Genomic DNA, 22,250 nt, shown 5'->3' on the forward strand with positions numbered 1-22,250 from the left:
ACACAAACAAAACAAACAGCAAATGCATCCAACAAGTTTGTAGAGTCCCATGCTGGATGTTGTCATTGCGTGCTATGAATATAGGACCAAATACAAAACATTTTTTGTATGGGCGGCAGGTAGTCTAGTGGTTAGAGCGTTGGACTAGTAACCAGCAGGTAGTCTAGTGGTTAGAGCGTTGGACTAGTAACCAGCAGGTAGCCTAGTGGTTAGAGCGTTGGACTAGTAACCAGCAGGTAGCCTAGTGGTTAGGGCGTTGGACTAGTAACCAGCAGGTAGTCTAGTGGTTAGAGCGTTGGACTAGTAACCAGCAGGTAGCCTAGTGGTTAGAGCGTTGGACTAGTAACCAGCAGGTAGCCTAGTGGTTAGAGCGTTGGACTAGTAACCAGCAGGTAGCCTAGTGGTTTAGAGCGTTGGACTAGTAACCAGCAGGTAGCCTAGTGGTTAGAGCAGTTGGACTAGTAACCAGCAGGTAGCCTAGTGGTTAGAGCGTTGACTAGTAACCAGCAGGTAGCCTAGTGGTTAGAGCGTTGGACTAGTAACCAGCAGGTAGCCTAGTGGTTAGAGCGTTGGACTAGTAACCAGCAGGTAGCCTAGTGGTTAGAGCGTTGGACTAGTAACCAGCAGGTAGCCTAGTGGTTAGAGCGTTGGACTAGTAACCAGCAGGTAGCCTAGTGGTTAGAGCGTTGGACTAGTAACCAGCAGGTAGCCTAGTGGTTAGAGCGTTGGACTAGTAACCAGCAGGTAGCCTAGTGGTTAGAGCGTTGGACTAGTAACCAGCAGGTAGCCTAGTGGTTAGAGCGTTGGACTAGTAACCAGCAGGTAGCCTAGTGGTTAGAGCGTTGGACTAGTAACCAGCAGGTAGCCTAGTGGTTAGAGCGTTGGACTAGTAACCAGCAGGTAGCCTAGTGGTTAGAGCGTTGGACTAGTAACCAGCAGGTAGCCTAGTGGTTAGAGCGTTGGACTAGTAACCAGCAGGTGGCCTAGTGGTTAGAGCATTGGACTAGTAACCAGCAGGTAGCCTAGTGGTTAGAGCGTTGGACTAGTAACCAGCAGGTAGCCTAGTGGTTAGAGCGGTGGACTAGTAACCAGCAGGTAGCCTAGTGGTTAGAGCGTTGGACTAGTAACCAGCAGGTAGCCTAGTGGTTAGAGCGTTGGACTAGTAACCAGCAGGTAGCCTAGTGGTTAGAGCGTTGGACTAGTAACCAGCAGGTAGCCTAGTGACTAGTAACCGAAAGGTTGCTAGATCGATTCCCCGAACTGACAAGGTACAAATCTGTCGTTCTGCCCCTGAACAAGGCAGTTAACCCACTGTTCCTAGGCCGTCATTGGAAATAAGAATTTGTTGTTAACTGACTTGCCTAGTTAAATAAAAGGTAAAATACAAATCTGACTACTTTAATACATATACATATACAATACATTCTAAAGTATTCAGACCCCTTGACTTTTCCACTATTTTTACAGCCTTATTCTAAAATGGATTAACTGAAATTCCTTAATCTTGGTTTCATCAAGACCATCAGACCAATAACAAAGTGAAAACAGGTTTTTAGACATTTTGCAAATGTATTAAAAATAAATAACAGAAATACCTTATTTTACATACTGTAAGTATTCAGACCCTTTGCTATGAGACTAGAAATTGAACTCAGGTGCATCCTGTTTCCATTGATCATCCTTGAGATGTTTCTACAACTTGATTAGAGTCCACCTGTGGTAAATTCAACTGATTGGACATGATTTGGAAAGGCACACACCTGTCTATATAAGGTCCCACAGTTGACAGTGCACGTCGGCGCAAAAACCAAGCCATGAGGTCGAAAGAATTGTCCGTAGAGCTCAGAGACAGAATTGAGTCGAGGTACAGATCTGGGGAACGGTACCAAAAAAAATGTCTGCAGCATTGAAGGTCCCCAAGAAGACAACAGTGGGGATCATGATCAAGAACACAGTAACCCCTAGACTCCATCATTCCTATATGGAATAAGTTTGGAACCACCAAGACTCTTCCTAGACCTGGCCGCCCGGCCAAACTGAGCAATCAGGGGAGAAGGGCCTTGGTCAGGGAGGTGACCAAGAACCCGATGGTCACTCTGACAGAGCTCCAGAGTTCCTCTGTGGAGATGGGAGAACCTTCCAGAAGGACAACCATCTCTGCAGCACTCCACCAATCAGGACTTTATGGTAGAGTGGCCAGACAGAAGCCACTCCTGAGTAAAAGATATGACAGCCCGCTTGGAGTTTGCCAAAAGGCACCTTAAAGACTCTCTGACCATGAGAAACAAGATTCTCTGGTCTGATGAAACCAAGATTGAACTCTTTGGCCTGAATGCCAAGCGTCACGTCTGGGAGACCAGGCACCATCCCTACGGTGAAGCATGGGGCGGCACTGTTCCTAGACTATTATTGAAAATAAGAATTTGTTCTTAACTGACTTGACTAAGGTAAAAAAAAAATGGTGGTGGCAGCATCATGCTGTGGGGATGTTTTTCAGTGGCAGGGACTGGGAGACTAGTCAGGATCAATGGAAAGATGAACGGAGCAAAAAGAAGGCCAGTTTTATTGCTTCTTTAAATCAGAACAAAAGTTTTCAGCTGTGATAACATAATTGCAAAAGGATTTTCGAATGATCAATTAGCTTTTTAAAATGATGAACTTGATTAGAGAAGTTAGGAACCAATATACACAGTCAGTTAGGAAAGCTAAGGCTAGCTTTTTCAAGCCGCAATTTGCATCCTGTAGCACAAACTCAAAAAAGTTCTGGGACACTCTAAAGTCCATATAGAATAAGAGCACCTCCTCCCAGCTGCCCACTGCTCTGAGGCTAGGAAACACTGTCACCACCGATAAATCCATGATAATTGAGAATTTCAATAAGCATTTCTCTACGGCTGGCCATGCTTTCCAACTGGCTACCCCTACCCCGGTCAACAGCCCTGCACCCCCCACAGCAACTCACCCAAGCCTCCCCCATTTCTCCTTCTCCCAAATCCAGATAGCTGATGTTCTGAAAGAGCTGCAAAATCTGGACCCCTACAAATCAGCCGGGCTAGACAATCTGGACCCTCTCTTTCTAAAATGATCTGTCGAAATTGTTGCAACCTTATTACTAGCCTGTTCAACCTCTCTTGTTTGTCTGAGACTCCCAAAAATTGGAAAGCTGCAGCGGTCATCCCCCTCTTCAAAGGGGGAGACACTCTAGACCCAAACTGCTACAGACCTATATCTATCCTACCCTGCCTTTCTAAAGTCTTCGAAAGCCAAGTTAACAAACAGATCACTGACCATTTTGAATCTCACCGTACCTTCTCTGCTATGCAATCTGGTTTCAGAGCTGGTCACAGGTGCACCTCAACCACGCTCAAGGTCCTAAACAATATCATAATCGCCATCAATAAGAGACAGTACTGTGCAGCCATATTCATCGACCTGCCCAAGGCTTTCGACTGTCAATCACCACATTCTTATCGGCAGACTCAACAGCCTTGGTTTCTCAAATGACTGCCTCGCCTGGTTCACTAACTACTTCTCAGACAGAGTTCAGTGTGTCAAATCGGAGGGCCTGTTGTCCGGACCTCTGGTAGTCTCTATGGGGGTGCCACAATTCTTGTCTGTATACATCAATGATGTCGCTCTTGCTGCTGGTGAGTCTCTGATCCACCTCTACGCAGACGACACCATTCTGTATACTTCTGGCCCTTCTTTGGACACTGTGTTAACAACCCTCCAGACGAGCTTCAATGCCATTCAACTCTCCTTCCGTGGCCTCCAACTGCTCTTAAATACAAGTAAAACTAAATGCATGCTCTTCAACCGATCGCTGCCTGCACCTGTCCGCCTGTCCAGCATCACTACTCTGGACGGTTCTGACTTAGAATATGTAGACAACTACAAATACCTAGGTGTCTGGCTAGACTGTAAACTCTCCTTCCAGACTCACATTAAGCATCTCCAATCCAAAATTAAATCTAGAATTGGCTTCCTATTTCGCAACAAAGCATCCTTCACTCGTGCTGCCAAACATACCCTCGTAAAACTGACCATCCTACCGATCCTCGACTTCGGCGATGTCATTAACAAAATAGCCTCCAACACTCTACTCAGCAAATTGGATGCAGTCTATCACAGTGCCATCCGTTTTGTCACCAAAGCCCCATATACTACCCACCACTGCAACCTGTACGCTCTCGTTGGCTGGCCTTCGCTTCATACTCGTCGCCAAACCCACTGGCTCCAGGTCATCAACAAGTCTTTGCTAGGTAAGGCCCCGCCTTATCTCAGCTCACTGGTCACCATAGCAGCACCCACCTGCAGCCTGCGCTCCAGCAGGTATCTCTCTCTGGTCACCCCCAAAGCCAATTCCTCCTTTGGCTGCCTTTCCTTCCAGTTCTCTGCTGCCAATGACTGGAACGAACTACAAAAATCTGGAGACTCATATCTCCCTCACTAACTTTAAGCACCAGCTGTCAGAGCAGCTCACAGATCACTGCACCTGTACATAGCCCATCTGTAAACAGCCCATCCAACTACCTCATCCCCATACTGTATTTATTTATTTATCTTGCTCCTTTGCACCCCAGTATCTCTACTTGCACATTCATCTTCTGCACATCTACCATTCCAGTGTTAAATTGCTGTATTGTAATTACTTCGCCACCATGGCCTATTTATTGCCTTAACTCCCTTATCTCACCTCATTTGCACACCATGTATATTGACTTTTCTACTGTATGTTTGTTTATTCCATGTGTAACTCTGTGTTGTTGTTTGTGTCGAATCTGCATTGCTTTATCTTGGTCAGGTCGAAATTGTAAATGAGAACTTGTTCTCAACTTACCTGGTTAAATAAAGGACTTGTTCTCAACTAGCCTACCTGGTTAAATAAAGGACTTGTTCTCAACTAGCCTACCTGGTTAAATAAAGGACTTGTTCTCAACTAGCCTACCTGGTTAAATAAAGGACTTGTTCTCAACTAGCCTACATGGTTAAATAAAGGACTTGTTCTCAACTGGCCTACCTGGTTAAATAAAGGACTTGTTCTCAACTGGCCTACCTGGTTAAATAAAGGACTTGTTCTCAACTGGCCTACCTGGTTAAATAAACTTTTTAAAAAATAAAACATTTTAGCTAACACAACGTGCCATTGGAACACAGGAGTGATGGTTGCTGATAATGGACCTCTATAAGCCTATGTAGATATTCCATAAAAAAAACAGCCGCTTCCAGCTACAAAAGTCATTTACAACATTAACAATGTCTACACTGTATTTCTGATCAATTTGATGTTATTTTAATGTACAAAAAAATGTGATTTTCTTTCAAAAACAAGGACATTTCTAAGTGACCCCAAACTTTTGAATGATATTATATATATACACACACACACACACACACACACACACACACACACACACACACACACAGACAACACACACACAAAGACATCCACTATATATACAAAAGTATGTGGACACCCCTTCAAATTAGTGGATTAGGCTATTTCAGCCACATCCGTTGCTGACAGATGTATAAAATCGAGCACACAGCCATGCAATCTCCATAGACAAACATTGGCAGTAGAATGGCCCGTACTGAAGAGCTCAGTGACTTTCAACGCGGCACCGTCATAGGATGCTACCTTTCCTACAAGTCAGTTTGTAAACGTTATGCCCTACTAGAGCTGTCCCCGGTGAACTGTAAGTACTGTTATTGTGAAATGGGACAGTGTAGGAGCAACAACGGCTCAGCTGTGAAGTGGTAGGCCACTCAAGCTCCCAGAACAGTGTAATCTAGGAAGCCAGTATCACTACTCACCAGCATACCTCGGCGTCTAAAACCCATCATACACATGCGACATTTAAACATGAAGCTCTCCAAGTCTGTGGTGGGAACCTTCTGCTTCAGGGCCTTGGAGCGATGGATACGGTCGGCCTTCTTAGCCTCACGCTCTGGGTTGTGCATCCGCTGCATGTGCTCTCTCAGTTTATCCTTACGCTGAAGGGGAGGGAGGAGAGGGGGAGAGAGGAGAGGAGAGGGGAGAGGGATGAGAGGAGATGGGGAGAGAGGAGAGGAGAGGTGAGGGAGAGAGAGATGAGAGGAGAGGAGATGGGGAGAGAGGAGAGGTGAGGGAGAGAGAGATGAGAGGAGAGGAGATGGGGAGAGAGGAGAGGTGAGGGAGAGAGAGTTGAGAGGAGATGGGGAGAGAGGGAGAGAGATGGGGAGAGAGAGTTGAGAGGAGATGGGGAGAGAGGGAGAGAGATGGGGAGAGAGGAGAGAGGTGAGGGAGAGAGAGAGAGAGAGGAGAGGGTGAGAGACTGACAAGACTGAAACACACACAACCGTCTGCAGAGAAAGCTCTGTACGCTCAGCCGAGTCGCTGTACCCTCAGGCGAGTCGCTGTACCCTCAGCCGAGTCGCTGTACGCTCAGCCGAGTCGCTGTACCCTCAGCCGAGTCGCTGTACCCTCAGCCGAGTCGCTGTACTGGTCAGGTCAGGTGGTCTGACATACTATACCGTAGGGTCCAGGGTTTTACCTGGTCAGGTCAGAAAGTCAGGAAAGCTCTTGGTTCTACAGTTATTGGCATTTTTCTTTCCACTGTCTGTCTGTTTCACACCCACACACAAAACCCCACACACACACAAAACCCCACACACACACAAAACCCCACACACACACAAAACCCCACACACAAAACCCCACACACACACAAAACCCCACACACACACACAAAACCCCACACACAAAACCCCACCCACACACAAAACCCCACACACACACAAAACCCCACCCACACACAAAACCCCACCCACACACAAAACCCCACCCACACACAAAACCCCACCCACACACAAAACCCACCCACACACAAACCCACACACACACAAACCACACACACACACACACAAAACCCCACACACACACAAAACCACACACACACACACACAAAACCACACACACACACACACAAAACCACACACACACACACACACAAAACCACACACACACACACAAAACCACACACACACACACAAAACCACACACACACACACAAAACCACACACACACACACACAAAACCACACACACACACACACAAAACCACACACACACACACACACAAAACCACACACACATGCACGCATCTCACCTTAAACTGCTTTCCACAGGTGGAGCAGAGGAAGTCTTTGCGGTCGCTGTGCCGCAACATGTGGAGCCGTAGCTTGTCAGGTCTGCAGAACGCCTTGTCACAGTCTGAACACTGAAAGATCTTCTCAGAGTGGAAGCTACGAACATGCTTCTTCACCTGGTGGAGAGACCAGACCAGGAGAGAGTTAGGGAGACCAGGAGAGAGTTAGGGAGACCAGGAGAGAGTTAGGGAGACCAGGAGAGAGTTAGGGAGACCAGGCAGGAGAGAGTTAGGGAGACCAGGCAGGAGAGAGTTAGGGAGACCAGGCAGGAGAGAGTTAGGGAGACCAGGCAGGAGAGAGTTAGGGAGACCAGGCAGGAGAGAGTTAGGGAGACCAGGCAGGAGAGAGTTAGGGAGACCAGGCAGGAGAGAGTTAGGGAGACCAGGCAGGAGAGAGTTAGGGAGACCAGGCAGGAGAGAGTTAGGGAGACCAGGAGAGAGTTAGGGAGACCAGGAGAGAGTTAGGGAGACCAGGAGAGAGTTAGGGAGAGCACTACAGCAGTAGATCCGTGTCCAGTGAGTGTTGTCCTACTGTCTACTGACTGATTGATTGACTGATTGATTGATTGATTGATTGATTGGGACAGAGTGGCTATAATTTTATCAGGTAAGATGACTGAAAACACATTGTCTTCTACAAGGGGATCAGAGGAGATGAGTTTGTACGGCAGCTATACACCGAATGTACAAACACTGACACAGACTGACCAGGTGAATCCAGGTGGAAGCTACGATTCCTTTATTGATGTCACCTGTTAAATCCACTTCAATCAGTGTAGATGAAGGGGAGGATGACAGGTTAAAGAAGGATTTCTAAGCCTTGAGACGTGGATTGTGTATGTGTGTCATTCTGAAGGTGAACAAGCAAGACAACAGATGTTAGTGCCTTTGAACAGGGGGTAGTAGGTGAACAGGGGGTAGGGTAGTAGGTAAACAGGGGGTAGTAGGTAAACAGGGGGTAGGGTAGTAGGTGAACAGGGGGTAGGGTAGTAGGTGAACAGGGGGTAGGGTAGTAGGTGAACAGGGGGTAGGGTAGTAGGTGAACAGGGGGTAGTAGGTGAACAGGGGGGTAGTAGGTGAACAGGAAGTAGTAGGTGAAACAGGGGTAGGGTAGTAGGTGAACAGGGGGTAGTAGGTAAACAGGGGGTAGTAGGTGAACAGGGGGTAGGGTAGGTGACACAGGGGTAGTAGGTGAACAGGGGGTAGTAGGTGAACAGGGGGTAGTAGGTGAACAGGGGGTAGTAGGTGAACAGGGGTAGTAGGTGAACAGGGGTAGTAGGTGAACAGGGGGTAGTAGGTGAACAGGGGTAGGGTAGTAGTGAACAGGGGGTAGTAGGTGAACAGGGGGTAGTAGGTGAACAGGGGTAGGGTAGTAGGTGAACAGGGGGTAGGGTAGTAGGTGAACAGGGGGTAGTAGGTGAACAGGGGGTAGGGTAGTAGGTGAACAGGGGGTAGGGTAGTAGGTGAACAGGGTAGTAGGTAAACAGGGGGTAGTAGGTGAACAGGGGGTAGTAGGTAAACAGGGGGTAGTAGGTGAACAGGGGGTAGGGTAGTAGGTGAACAGGGGGTAGTAGGTGAACAGGGGGTAGGGTAGTAGGTGAACAGGGGGTGTTATTAGGTGAACTGGGTATTCAGTCAACAGGGGTAGGGTAGTCGGTGATCAGGTGTAGGGTAGTAGGGTGAACAGGGGGTGGTAGGGTGACAGGGGGTAGGGTAGTAGATGAAACAGGGGGTATGGTTAAGTAGTAACAGGGGGTAGTAGGTGAACAGAGGGTAGGGTAGAGGTGAAACAGGGTAGGGTAGGTAGGTGACAGGGGGTAGTAGGTGAACAGGGGGTAGTAGGTGAAACAGGGGGTAGGGTAGTAGGTGAACAGGGGGTAGTAGGTGAACAGGGGGTAGTAGATGAACAGGGGGTAGGGATGAATTGAGGCTGTTCTGAGGGGAAAAGGGGATGCAACTCAATACTAGGAAGGTGTTCTTAATGTTTTGTAGACTCAGCGTAGACCTAACCTGTACGAAGTCGGAAGACCTCCTCGTAGGATGTGTGTGTGTGTGTGTGTGTGTGTGTGTGTGTGTGTGTGTGTGTGTGTGTGTGTGTGTGTGTGGATACTAACCTGTATGAAGTCCGTGAAGACCTTCTTGCAGGAAGGGCATGTGAAACGCCCGTTCACAGCATGTCCGCCCACATGTTCTTTCAGCAGGTCCAAACGATCGAAGGTGTCGGTGCAGAACAGACAGGAGTAGGTCCGGTGTTCTGAGTGAAGCAGAAGATGGTCCTCCAACGCACCGTGGGACAGGAAACCCTTATCTTAGGAGAAGAAGAAGAAAAAAAAATCAAAACTGTAGACGTCTTCACATTTTATATATAAACTCTATAGGTGATCCTTCTGGGCCTTGGTCAAACATAGTGCATCGCATCTATCCAGGAAACAGGATATGCGGGGCGGAGTGTTTAAAACAGGAAGTAGTCCCTTACTGCAGTGATGACAGGACAGGTAGGCGTCACGGCCGTGGACTCTTAGGTGGCTCTCTAGCTTGTCCTGATCTCTGAAGGCTTTACCACAGTGGGTACACTTAAAGGGCCGAAACGTCTTCCTGATGAACAGGTGCTGCAGGGCCGCATTCTGGAGAAGAGAGGACACCACCGATATTGAATAGATAACCTTTTTGTTTCTACAATAAACACAGCACAGACAAAAGCATTCCACTGATGAAGCAGGGAGGAATGGACAGATGTAATGGATAGGAGATGTGGAGGCCTACAGGTTTTAACTCAGATGTCACGTGATCACCATGGAGATGACAAACACCCTTCCTTCCTACCTGCACGTCCATCTTTACGGGGCATTACACACTGTACGACTACTGGTAACACTACAGACCAGGGCTGTACGACTACTGGTAACACTACAGACCAGGGCTGTGTGACTACTGGTTACACTACAGACCAGGGCTGTACGACTACTGGTAACACTACAGACCAGGGCTGTATGACTACTGGTAACACTACTGGTTACACTACAGACCAGGGCTGTATGACTACTGGTAACACTACAGACCAGGGCTGTATGACTACTGGTAACACACTACAGACCAGGGCTGTATGACTACTGGTAACACTACAGACCAGGGCTGTGTGACTACTGGTAACACTACAGACCAGGGCTGTATGACTACTGGTAACACTACAGACCAGGGCTGTGTGACTACTGGTTACACTACAGACCAGGGCTGTATGACTACTGGTAACACTACAGACCAGGGCTGTATGACTACTGGTTACACTACAGACCAGGGCTGTGTGCCTACTGGTAACACTACAGACCAGGGCTGTATGACTACTGGTAACACTACTGGTTACACTACAGACCAGGGCTGTATGACTACTGGTAACACACTACAGACCAGGGCTGTATGACTACTGGTAACACACTACAGACCAGGGCTGTATGACTACTGGTAACACTACAGACCAGGGCTGTGTGACTACTGGTAACACTACAGACCAGGGCTGTATGACTACTGGTAACACTACAGACCAGGGCTGTATGACTACTGGTAACACTACAGACCAGGGCTGTATGACTACTGGTAACACTACAGACCAGGGCTGTATGACTACTGGTAACACTACAGACCAGGGCTGCATGACTACTGGTAACACTACAGACCAGGGCTGCACGACTACTGGTAACACTACTGGTAACACTACAGACCAGGGCTGCATGACTACTGGTAACACTACTGGTAACACTACAGACCAGGGCTGTATGACTACTGGTAACACTACAGACCAGGGCTGTATGACTACTGGTAACACTACTGGTTACACTACAGACCAGGGCTGCATGACTACTGGTAACACTACTGGTAACACACTACAGACCAGGGCTGTATGACTACTGGTAACACTACAGACCAGGGCTGTATGACTACTGGTAACACACTACAGACCAGGGCTGTATGACTACTGGTAACACTACAGACCAGGGCTGTGTGCCTACTGGTAACACTACTGGTAACACTACAGACCAGGGCTGTATGACTACTGGTAACACTACTGGTAACACTACAGACCAGGGCTGCATGACTACTGGTAACACTACTGGTAACACTACAGACCAGGGCTGTATGACTACTGGTAACACTACAGACCAGGGCTGCATGGCTACTGGTAACACTACTGGTAACACTACAGACCAGGGCTGTATGACTACTGGTAACACTACAGACCAGGGCTGCAACTACTGGTAACACACTACAGACCAGGGCTGTATGACTACTGGTAACACTACAGACCAGGGCTGTATGACTACTGGTAACACTACTGGTAACACTACAGACCAGGGCTGCATGACTACTGGTAACACTACTGGTAACACTACAGACCAGGGCTGTATGACTACTGGTAACACTACAGACCAGGGCTGCAACTACTGGTAACACACTACAGACCAGGGCTGTATGACTACTGGTAACACTACAGACCAGGGCTGTATGACTACTGGTAACACTACTGGTAACACTACAGACCAGGGCTGTATGATTACTGGTAACACTACTGGTAACACTACAGACCAGGGCTGCATGACTACTGGTAACACTACTGGTAACACTACAGACCAGGGCTGTATGACTACTGGTAACACTACTGGTAACACTACAGACCAGGGCTGTATGACTACTGGTAACACACTACAGACCAGGGCTGTATGACTACTGGTAACACACTACTGGTTACACTACAGACCAGGGCTGTATGACTACTGGTAACACACTACTGGTAACACACTACAGACCAGGGCTGTATGACGACTGGTTACACTACAGACCAGGGCTGTATGACTACTGGTTACACTACAGACCAGGGCTGTATGACGACTGGTTACACTTTCATTCGGCACTAAACAGGAGAACACTTTTTGTGCTACCTGAAGTTAATTTGTTTTTAAACATTTCAATATGTTTTCTCCTATTTCGCTAGTGAACACAGCACAGGGCCTCTCCACTCCCCAGTCTTACCCGTATCCTCTTGGCCCGGCGCATGTCCTGGGGGGTGAGGCTGAGGTGAGGTTCTGCCGTGGCGCTGCTCTGGGACGGGTCATCTTTGATGGGGGGTAAGGGTGGGTCGCTGTTGGGGGGTGGGGGGTCTGTTTCTGTGTCGGGGGCCAGGTCCCCTCCAGGGGGGTCTAGTTGTGCCTCTGTCTCCAACCCTCCACCCCTCTCCCCGTCTGTCTCCAGCTCTACCACCTTGAAACCGTTCAGAGCACCGTCTGTTCTCTCCTCATACGGCAGCTTCCCAACGAATCCCAGGAGCTCCTGTCACCAGAGACATTCAGATACAGGTCAGTGTGGAGACAGAGACATTCAGATACAGGTCCGTCGGTATGGAGACAGAGACATTCAGATACAGGTCCGTCGGTATGGCGACAGAGACATTCAGATACATGTCCGTCGGTATGGAGACAGAGACATTCAGATACAGGTCAGTGTGGAGACAGAGACATTCAGATACAGGTCCGTCGGTATGGAGACAGAGACATTCAGATACAGGTCCGTCGGTATGGAGACATTCAGATACAGGTCCGTCGGTATGGAGACTGAGACATTCAAATCAAATCAAATGTTATTTGTCACATGTGCCTGAATACAACAGGTGTAGACCTCACAGTGAAATGATGAATACAACAGGTGTAGTAGACCTTACAGTGAAATGCTGAATACAACAGGTGTAGTAGACCTCACAGTGAAATGCTGAATACAACAGGTGTAGTAGACCTCCCAGTGAAATGCTGAATACAACAGGTGTAGTAGACCTTACAGTGAAATGCTGAATACAACAGGTGTAGTAGACCTCACAGTGAAATGCTGAATACAACAGGTGTAGTAGACCTCCCAGTGAAATGCTGAATACAACAGGTGTAGTAGACCTCCCGGTGAAATGCTGAATACAACAGGTGTAGTAGACCTCACAGTGAAATGCTGAATACAACAGGTGTAGTAGACCTCACAGTGAAATGCTGAATACAACAGGTGTAGTAGACCTCACAGTGAAATGCTGAATACAACAGGTGTAGTAGACCTCACAGTGAAATGCTGAATACAACAGGTGTAGTAGACCTCACAGTGAAATGCTGAATACAACAGGTGTAGTAGACCTCACAGTGAAATGCTGAATACAACAGGTGTAGTAGACCTCACAGTGAAATGCTGAATACAACAGGTGTAGTAGACCTCACAGTGAAATGCTGAATACAACAGGTGTAGTAGACCTCACAGTGAAATGCTGAATACAACAGGTGTAGGTAGACCTCACAGTGAAATGCTGAATACAACAGGTGTAGTAGACCTCACAGTGAAATGCTGAATACAACAGGTGTAGTAGACCTCACAGTGAAATGCTGAATACAACAGGTGTAGTAGACCTCACAGTGAAATGCTGAATACAACAGGTGTAGTAGACCTCACAGTGAAATGCTGAATACAACAGGTGTAGTAGACCTCACAGTGAAATGCTGAATACAACAGGTGTAGTAGACCTCACAGTGAAATGCTGAATACAACAGGTGTAGGTAGACCTCACAGTGAAATGCTGAATACAACAGGTGTAGTAGACCTCACAGTGAAATGCTGAATACAACAGGTGTAGTAGACCTCACAGTGAAATGCTGAATACAACAGTTGTAGTAGACCTCACAGTGAAATGCTGAATACAACAGGTGTAGTAGACCTCACAGTGAAATGCTGAATACAACAGGTGTAGTAGACCTCACAGTGAAATGCTGAATACAACAGGTGTAGTAGACCTCACAGTGAAATGCTGAATACAACAGGTGTAGTAGACCTCACAGTGAAATGCTGAATACAACAGGTGTAGTAGACCTCACAGTGAAATGCTGAATACAACAGGTGTAGTAGACCTCACAGTGAAATGCTGAATACAACAGGTGTAGTAGACCTTACAGTGAAATGCTGAATACAACAGGTGTAGTAGACCTTACAGTGAAATGCTGAATACAACAGGTGTAGTAGACCTTACAGTGTAATGCTGAATACAACAGGTGTAGACCTCACAGTGAAATGCTGAATACAACAGGTGTAGTAGACCTCACAGTGAAATGCTGAATACAACAGGTGTAGTAGACCTCACAGTGAAATGCTGAATACAACAGGTGTAGTAGACCTCACAGTGAAATGCTGAATACAACAGGTGTAGTAGACCTTACAGTGAAATGCTGAATACAACAGGTGTAGTAGACCTCACAGTGAAATGCTGAATACAACAGGTGTAGTAGACCTCACAGTGAAATGCTGAATACAACAGGTGTAGTAGACCTCACAGTGAAATGCTGAATACAACAGGTGTAGTAGACCTCACAGTGAAATGCTGAATACAACAGGTGTAGTAGACCTCACAGTGAAATGCTGAATACAACAGGTGTAGTAGACCTTACAGTGAAATGCTGAATACAACAGGTGTAGACCTCACAGTGAAATGCTGAATACAACAGGTGTAGTAGACCTTACAGTGAAATGCTGAATACAACAGGTGTAGACCTCACAGTGAAATGCTGAATACAACAGGTGTAGTAGACCTCACAGTGAAATGCTGAAAACAACAGGTGTAGTAGACCTTACAGTGAAATGCTGAATACAACAGGTGGACCTCACAGTGAAATGCTAAATACAACAGGTGTAGTAGACCTCACAGTGAAATGCTGAATACAACAGGTGTAGTAGACCTTACAGTGAAATGCTGAATACAACAGGTGTAGTAGACCTCACAGTGAAATGCTGAATACAACAGGTATAGTAGACCTCACAGTGAAATGCTGAATACAACAGGTGTAGTAGACCTCACAGTGAAATGCTGAATACAACAGGTGTAGTAGACCTCACAGTGAAATGCTAAATACAACAGGTGTAGTAGACCTCACAGTGAAATGCTGAATACAACAGGTGTAGTAGACCTCACAGTGAAATGCTAAATACAACAGGTGTAGTAGACCTCACAGTGAAATGCTAAATACAACAGGTGTAGTAGACCTCACAGTGAATTGCTGAATACAACAGGTGTAGTAGACCTCACAGTGAAATGCTGAATACAACAGGTGTAGTAGACCTCACAGTGAAATGCTGAATACAACAGGTATAGTAGACCTCACAGTGAAATGCTGAATACAACAGGTGTAGTAGACCTCACAGTGAAATGCTGAATACAACAGGTGTAGTAGACCTCACAGTGAAATGCTGAATACAACAGGTGTAGGTAGACCTTACAGTGAAATGCTGAATACAACAGGTGTAGTAGACCTCACAGTGAAATGCTGAATACAACAGGTGTAGTAGACCTCACAGTGAAATGCTGAATACAACAGGTGTAGTAGACCTCACAGTGAAATGCTGAATACAACAGGTGTAGTAGACCTTACAGTGAAATGCTGAATACAACAGGTGTAGTAGACCTCACAGTGAAATGCTGAATACAACAGGTGTAGACCTCACAGTGAAATGCTGAATACAACAGGTGTAGTAGACCTTACAGTGAAATGCTGAATACAACAGGTGTAGACCTCACAGTGAAATGCTGAATACAACAGGTGTAGTAGACCTCACAGTGAAATGCTGAATACAACAGGTGTAGTAGACCTTACAGTGAAATGCTGAATACAACAGGTGTAGTAGACCTCACAGTGAAATGCTGAATACAACAGGTGTAGTAGACCTTACAGTGAAATGCTGAATACAACAGGTGTAGTAGACCTTACAGTGAAATGCTGAATACAACAGGTGTAGTAGACCTTACAGTGAAATGCTGAATACAACAGGTGTAGTAGACCTTACAGTGAAATGCTGAATACAACAGGTGTAGTAGACCTTACAGTGAAATGCTGAATACAACAGGTGGACCTCACAGTGAAATGCTAAATACAACAGGTGTAGTAGACCTCACAGTGAAATGCTGAATACAACAGGTGTAGTAGACCTTACAGTGAAATGCTGAATACAACAGGTGTAGTAGACCTCACAGTGAAATGCTGAATACAACAGGTGTAGTAGACCTCACAGTGAAATGCTGAATACAACAGGTGTAGTAGACCTTACAGTGAAAATGCTGAATACAACAGGTGTAGTAGACCTCACAGTGAAATGCTGAATACAACAGGTGTAGTAGACCTCACAGTGAAATGCTGACTACAACAGGTGTAGTAGACCTCACAGTGAAATGCTGAATACAACAGGTGTAGTAGACCTCCCAGTGAAATGCTTACTTACAAGCCCTTAACTTTATTTCTTGAACTTTGTTGGTTAAGAAAATATTTATTAAATAAACTAAACCAAAAAATGTAATAATAAATAACACAATAAAATAACGAGGCTATATACAGGGGGTACCGGTACAGAGTCAATGTGGAGGCTATATACAGGGGGTACCGGTACAGAGTCAATGTGGAGGCTATATACAGAGGGTACCGGTACAGAGTCAATGTGGAGGCTATATACAGGGGGTACCGTACGGTACAGAGTCAATGTGGAGGCTATATACAGGGGGTACCGTACAGAGTCAATGTGGAGGCTATATACAGGGGGGTACCGGTACAGAGTCAATGTGGAGGCTATATACAGGGGGTACCGGTACAGAGTCAATGTGGAGGCTATATACAGAGGGGACCGGTACAGAGTCAATGTGGAGGCTATATACAGGGGGTACCGGTACAGAGTCAATGTGGAGGCTATATACAGGGGGTACCGGTAGAGTCAATGTGGAGGCTATATACAGGGGGGTAACCGGTACAGAGTCAATGTGGAGGCTATATACAGGGGGTACCGGTACAGAGTCAATGTGGAGGCTATATACAGGGGGTACCGGTACAGAGTCAATGTGGAGGCTATATACAGGGGGTACCGGTACAGAGTCAATGTGGAGGCTATATACAGGGGGTATCGGTACAGAGTCAATGTGGAGGCTATATACAGGGTATTACGGTACAGAGTCAATGTGGAGGCTATATACAGGGTATTACGGTACAGAGTCATGTGGAGGCTATATACAGGGGGTACCGGTACAGAGTCAATGTGGAGGCCTATATACAGGGGGTACCGGTACAGAGTCAATGTGGAGGCTATATACAGGGGGTACCGGTACAGAGTCAATGTGGAGGCTATATACAGGGGGTACCGGTACAGAGTCAATGTGGAGGCTATATACAGGGGGTACCGGTACACAGTCAATGTGTGGGGTACAGGTTAGTAATGAGGCTATATACGGGGGTACCGGTACAGAGTCAATGTCTGGGGTACAGGTTAGTCGAGGTCATTTCTACATGTAAGTAGGGGTAAAGTGACTATACATAGATAATAAACAGCAAATAGCAGCAGTGTAAAAACAAAGGTGGAGGGTGGCATTTGATTAATTGTTCAGCAGTCTTATGGCTTGGGGGTAGAAGCTGTTAAGGAGCCTTTTGGTCCTAGACTTGGAGCTCCGGTACCGCTTGCCGTACGGTAGCAGAGAGAACAGTCTATGACTTGGGTGACTGGAGTCTTTGACAATTTTGTGGGCCTTCCTCTGACACCGCCTGGTATAGAGGTCCTGAATGGCAGGAAGCTTGGCCCCAGTGATGTACTGGGCTGTACGCACTACTTTCTGAAGCCCCTTACGGTTGGATGCCGAGCAGTTGCTATACCAGGCGGTGATGCAACCGGTTTGGAGGCTCTCGATTGAGATTGCGTCATCTGTGGATCTGTTGTGCCGGTATGCAAATTGGAGTGGGCCTAGGGTTTCCGGGATGATGTTGTTGATGTGAGCCATGACGAGGCTTTCAAAGCACTTCATGGCTACAGACGTGAGCGCTACAGGGCGGTAGTCATTTAGGCAGGTTACCTTGGCTTTCTTGGGCACAGGGACTATGGTGGTCTGTTTGAAACACATGTATTAGGTAGTAGGTATTACAGACTGGGTCAGGGAGAGGTTGAAAATGTCAGTAAAGACACTTGCCAGTTGGTCCGTGCATGGTAATCCGTCTGGCCCTGCGAATGTTGACCTGTTTAAAGGTCTTGTGGGGGACAATGCAAATAGTCCAGGTAGCCAATTGATTAACTGCTCAAGAGTCTTATGACTTGGGGGTAGAAGCTGTTAAGAAAGCCTTTTTGACCTAGACTTAGCGCTCCGGTACCGCTTTCCGTGCGGAAGTAGAGAGAACAGTCTATGACTAAGGTGGCTGGAGTCCTTGGCAATTTTTTGGGCCTTTCTTTGTTCCTCTGGTACAGATGTCCTGGATGGCAGGAAGCTTGGCCCCAGTGATGTACTGGGCCGTACGCACTACCCTCTGTAGTGCCTTGCGGTCGGAGGCCGAGCAGTTGCCGTACCATGTGGTGATGCAACCAGTCAGGATGCTCTCGATGGTGCAGCTGTAGAACTTTTGGCATGGGTCCTAAGATCATCAATCTTTTCAGTCTCCTGTGGGGGAATAGGCGTTGTCGTGCCCTCTTCACGACTGTCTTGGTGTGTTTGGACCATGATAGTTTGTTGGTGATGTGGACACCAACGAACTTGAAGCTCTCAACCTGCTCCATTACAGCCCTGTCAATGATAATGGGGGCGTGCTCGACCCTCCTTTTTCTGTAGTCCACAATCATCTCCTAGCCTTTAGCTCGGTGTGGATGTTGTCTGCAATCCATGGCTTCTGGTTGGGAAATGTACGTACGGTCACTGTGGGGAAAACGTTGTCGATGCACTTATTGATGAAGCCAGTGACTGAGGTGGTGTACTCCTCAATGCCATTGGATGAATACCGGAACATATTCCAGTCTGTGCAAAACAGTCCTTCCTGTAGCGTAGCATCCACGTCATCTTCCGTATTGAGCGAGTCACTGGTACTTCCTACTTTAGTTTTTTCTTGTAAGCAGGAATCAGGAGGATAGAATTATGGTCAGATTTGCCAAATGAAGGGCGAGGGAGAGCTTTGTATGCATCTCTGTGTATGGAGTAAAGGTGGTCCAGAGTTGATTTTCCTCTGGCTGCACATTTAACATGCTGGTAGAAATTAGGTGACACTGATTTAAGTTTGCCTGCATTAAAGTCCCCGGCCACTAGGAGCGCCGCTTCTGGATGAGCATTTTCTTCTTTGTTTACGGCCTTATACAGCTGGTTGAGTGCGGTCTTAGTGTCAGCATCGCTTTGTGGTGGTAAATAGACGGCTATGAAAAATATAGATCTCTCTTGGTAGATAGGGTGGTCTACAGCTTATCATGAGGTACTCTACCTCAGGTGAGCAATACCTCGAGGCTTCCTTAATATTAGACATCGCGCACCAGCTGTTACTGACCAATAGACAGACACCACCACCCCTCGTCTTACAGGACGCAGCTTCTCTGTCCTGCCGATACACGGAAAACCCAGCCAACTGTATATTATCGGTGTCATCGTTCAGCCACGACTCTGTGAAACATAAGATTTCAGAATTGTTTTTTTATGTCCCATTGGTATTTGATAGTCTCAAACAGCGCTCATCGTGTTTATTCTCCAGCGATTGCACGTTGGCCAATAGAACGGATGGTTAATTAACCACTCGCCGACGAATTCTCACATGGCAACCCGATCTCCGCCCCCTGTACCTCCGTCGTTTCTTCACGCCAATGATGGGGATTTGGGCCTGGTCTGGGAGAAACAATCTATCCTTCGCATCAGACTCATTAAAGAACAATCTTTGTCCAGTTCGAGGGGAGAACTCACTGTTCTGATATCCAGAAGCTCTTTTCAGTCATAAAGAGACGGTAGCAACAACATTATGTACAAAATAAGTTACAAACAATGCAAGAAAATAAACAAAATAGTACAGTTGGTTAGAAGCCTGTAAAAAGGCAGCCATCCCCTCTGGCACCATTATCAGGCCAGAGACATTCAGATACAGGTCTATCAGTACAGAGACATTCAGATACAGGTCTATCAGGCCAGAGACATTCAGATACAGGTCTATCAGGCCAGAGACATTCAGATACAGGTCTATCAGGCCAGAGACATTCAGATACAGGTCTATCAGGCCTGGAGACATTCAGATACAGGTCTATCAGGCCTGGAGACATTCAGATACAGGTCTATCAGGCCAGAGACATTCAGATACAGGTCTATCAGGCCAGAGACATTCAGATACAGGTCTATCAGGCCAGAGACATTCAGATACAGGTCTATCAGGCCTGGAGACATTCAGATACAGGTCTATCAGGCAAGAGACATTCAGATACAGGTCTATCAGTACAGAGACATTCAGATACAGGTCTATCAGTACAGAGACATTCAGATACAGGTCTAACAGGCCTGGAGACATTCAGATACAGGTCTATCAGTATGGAGACATTCAGATACAGGTCTATCAGTACAGAGACATTCAGATACAGGTCTATCAGGCCTGGAGACATTCAGATACAGGTCTATCAGTATGGAGACATTCAGATACAGGTCTATCAGGCCAGAGACATTCAGATACAGGTCTATCAGGCCAGAGACATTCAGATACAGGTCTATCAGGCCAGAGACATTCAGATACAGGTCTATCAGTACAGAGACATTCAGATACAGGTCTATCAGTACAGAGACATTCAGATACAGGTCTATCAGGCCAGAGACATTCAGATACAGGTCTATCAGGCCAGAGACATTCAGATACAGGTCTATCAGGCCAGAGACATTCAGATACAGGTCTATCAGTACAGAGACATTCAGATACAGGTCTATCAGGCCAGAGACATTCAGATACAGGTCTATCAGTACAGAGACATTCAGATACAGGTCTATCAGTACAGAGACATTCAGATACAGGTCTATCAGGCCAGAGACATTCAGATACAGGTCTATCAGGCCTGGAGACATTCAGATACAGGTCTATCAGGCCAGAGACATTCAGATACAGGTCTATCAGTACAGAGACATTCAGATACAGGTCTATCAGGCCTGGAGACATTCAGATACAGGTCTATCAGTATGGAGACATTCAGATACAGGTCTATCAGGCCAGAGACATTCAGATACAGGTCTATCAGTACAGAGACATTCAGATACAGGTCTATCAGGCCAGAGACATTCAGATACAGGTCTATCAGGCCAGAGACATTCAGATACAGGTCTATCAGGCCAGAGACATTCAGATACAGGTCTATCAGTACAGAGACATTCAGATACAGGTCTATCAGGCCAGAGACATTCAGATACAGGTCTATCAGTATGGAGACAGAGATTCGTTATCCTTCCTTTTGTCTCTGGACCTTAGGACTCTTTCATGTGTCCCAAATGGTTCCATTTACCAGCAGTGCACTGCAGACCCTGGTTAACAGTAGTGCACTGCAGACCCTGGTTAACAGTAGTGCACTGCAGACCCTGGTTAACAGTAGTGCACTGCAGACCCTGGTTAACAGTAGTGCACTGCAGACCCTGGTTAACAGTAGTGCACTGCAGGCCCTGGTTAACAGCAGTGCACTGCAGGCCCTGGTTAACAGTAGTGCACTGCAGGCCCTGGTTAACAGCAGTGCACTGCAGGCCCTGGTTAACAGTAGTGCACTGCAGGCCCTGGTTAACAGCAGTGCACTGCAGGCCCTGGTTAACAGCAGTGCACTGCAGGCCCTGGTTAACAGCAGTGCACTGCAGGCCCTGGTTAACAGTAGTGCACTGCAGGCCCTGGTTAACAGTAGTGCACTGCAGGCCCTGGTTAACAGTAGTGCACTGCATAGAGAATAGGAGCCCATCTGGGACAGTGTCTCAAAGTAAACTATGACTGTTACACAGTTGTACGTACCGGTGTCTTGTCCCCTGCCGTGGCGATCGAAGGGTCCAACCGGATGAATTTAGGGGGGCGGCCCGGTCTCCTTCCTGTCCCAAACCTCTTCCTGCCACGCCCACGAGCACGCCCCTTCGGTCTGCAGAAACACAGGTTAAAGTCAATAATTCGATCATTCAATTAAAAATCAGGCTTGTTTTTTTTTACTAAAAACATTTTTACCAAAAAACTTCTGACAAACTGTGTTTCACAGGTCTTGGAGAGGACTGTGGGGACGACCTGTGTTTTACAGG

The 22,250-nt window shown here is 46.9% G+C and overlaps 1 protein-coding gene across 4 annotated transcripts in view; it reads right to left on the reverse strand.

The window, feature by feature from the left end:
* Positions 1-5,813: 5,813 nt before the first annotated feature.
* prdm10 (PR domain containing 10) overlaps positions 5,814-22,250 on the reverse strand; it is a gene marked incomplete at its 3' end in the record, with an annotated part of 38,744 nt that continues 22,307 nt past the window's right edge. For all 4 annotated transcript variants that reach the window (XM_029773913.1, XM_029773914.1, XM_029773912.1 and 1 more), the window contains 6 exon segments: positions 5,814-5,997; positions 7,151-7,306; positions 9,304-9,497; positions 9,666-9,813; positions 12,212-12,508; positions 21,976-22,096. In XM_029773913.1, the coding sequence (XP_029629773.1) occupies positions 5,814-5,997; positions 7,151-7,306; positions 9,304-9,497; positions 9,666-9,813; positions 12,212-12,508; positions 21,976-22,096 (1,100 nt within the window).

This window comes from Salmo trutta, chromosome 13, assembly GCF_901001165.1.
Source record: "Salmo trutta chromosome 13, fSalTru1.1, whole genome shotgun sequence".
NCBI classification, from domain to species: Eukaryota; Metazoa; Chordata; class Actinopteri; order Salmoniformes; family Salmonidae; genus Salmo; species Salmo trutta.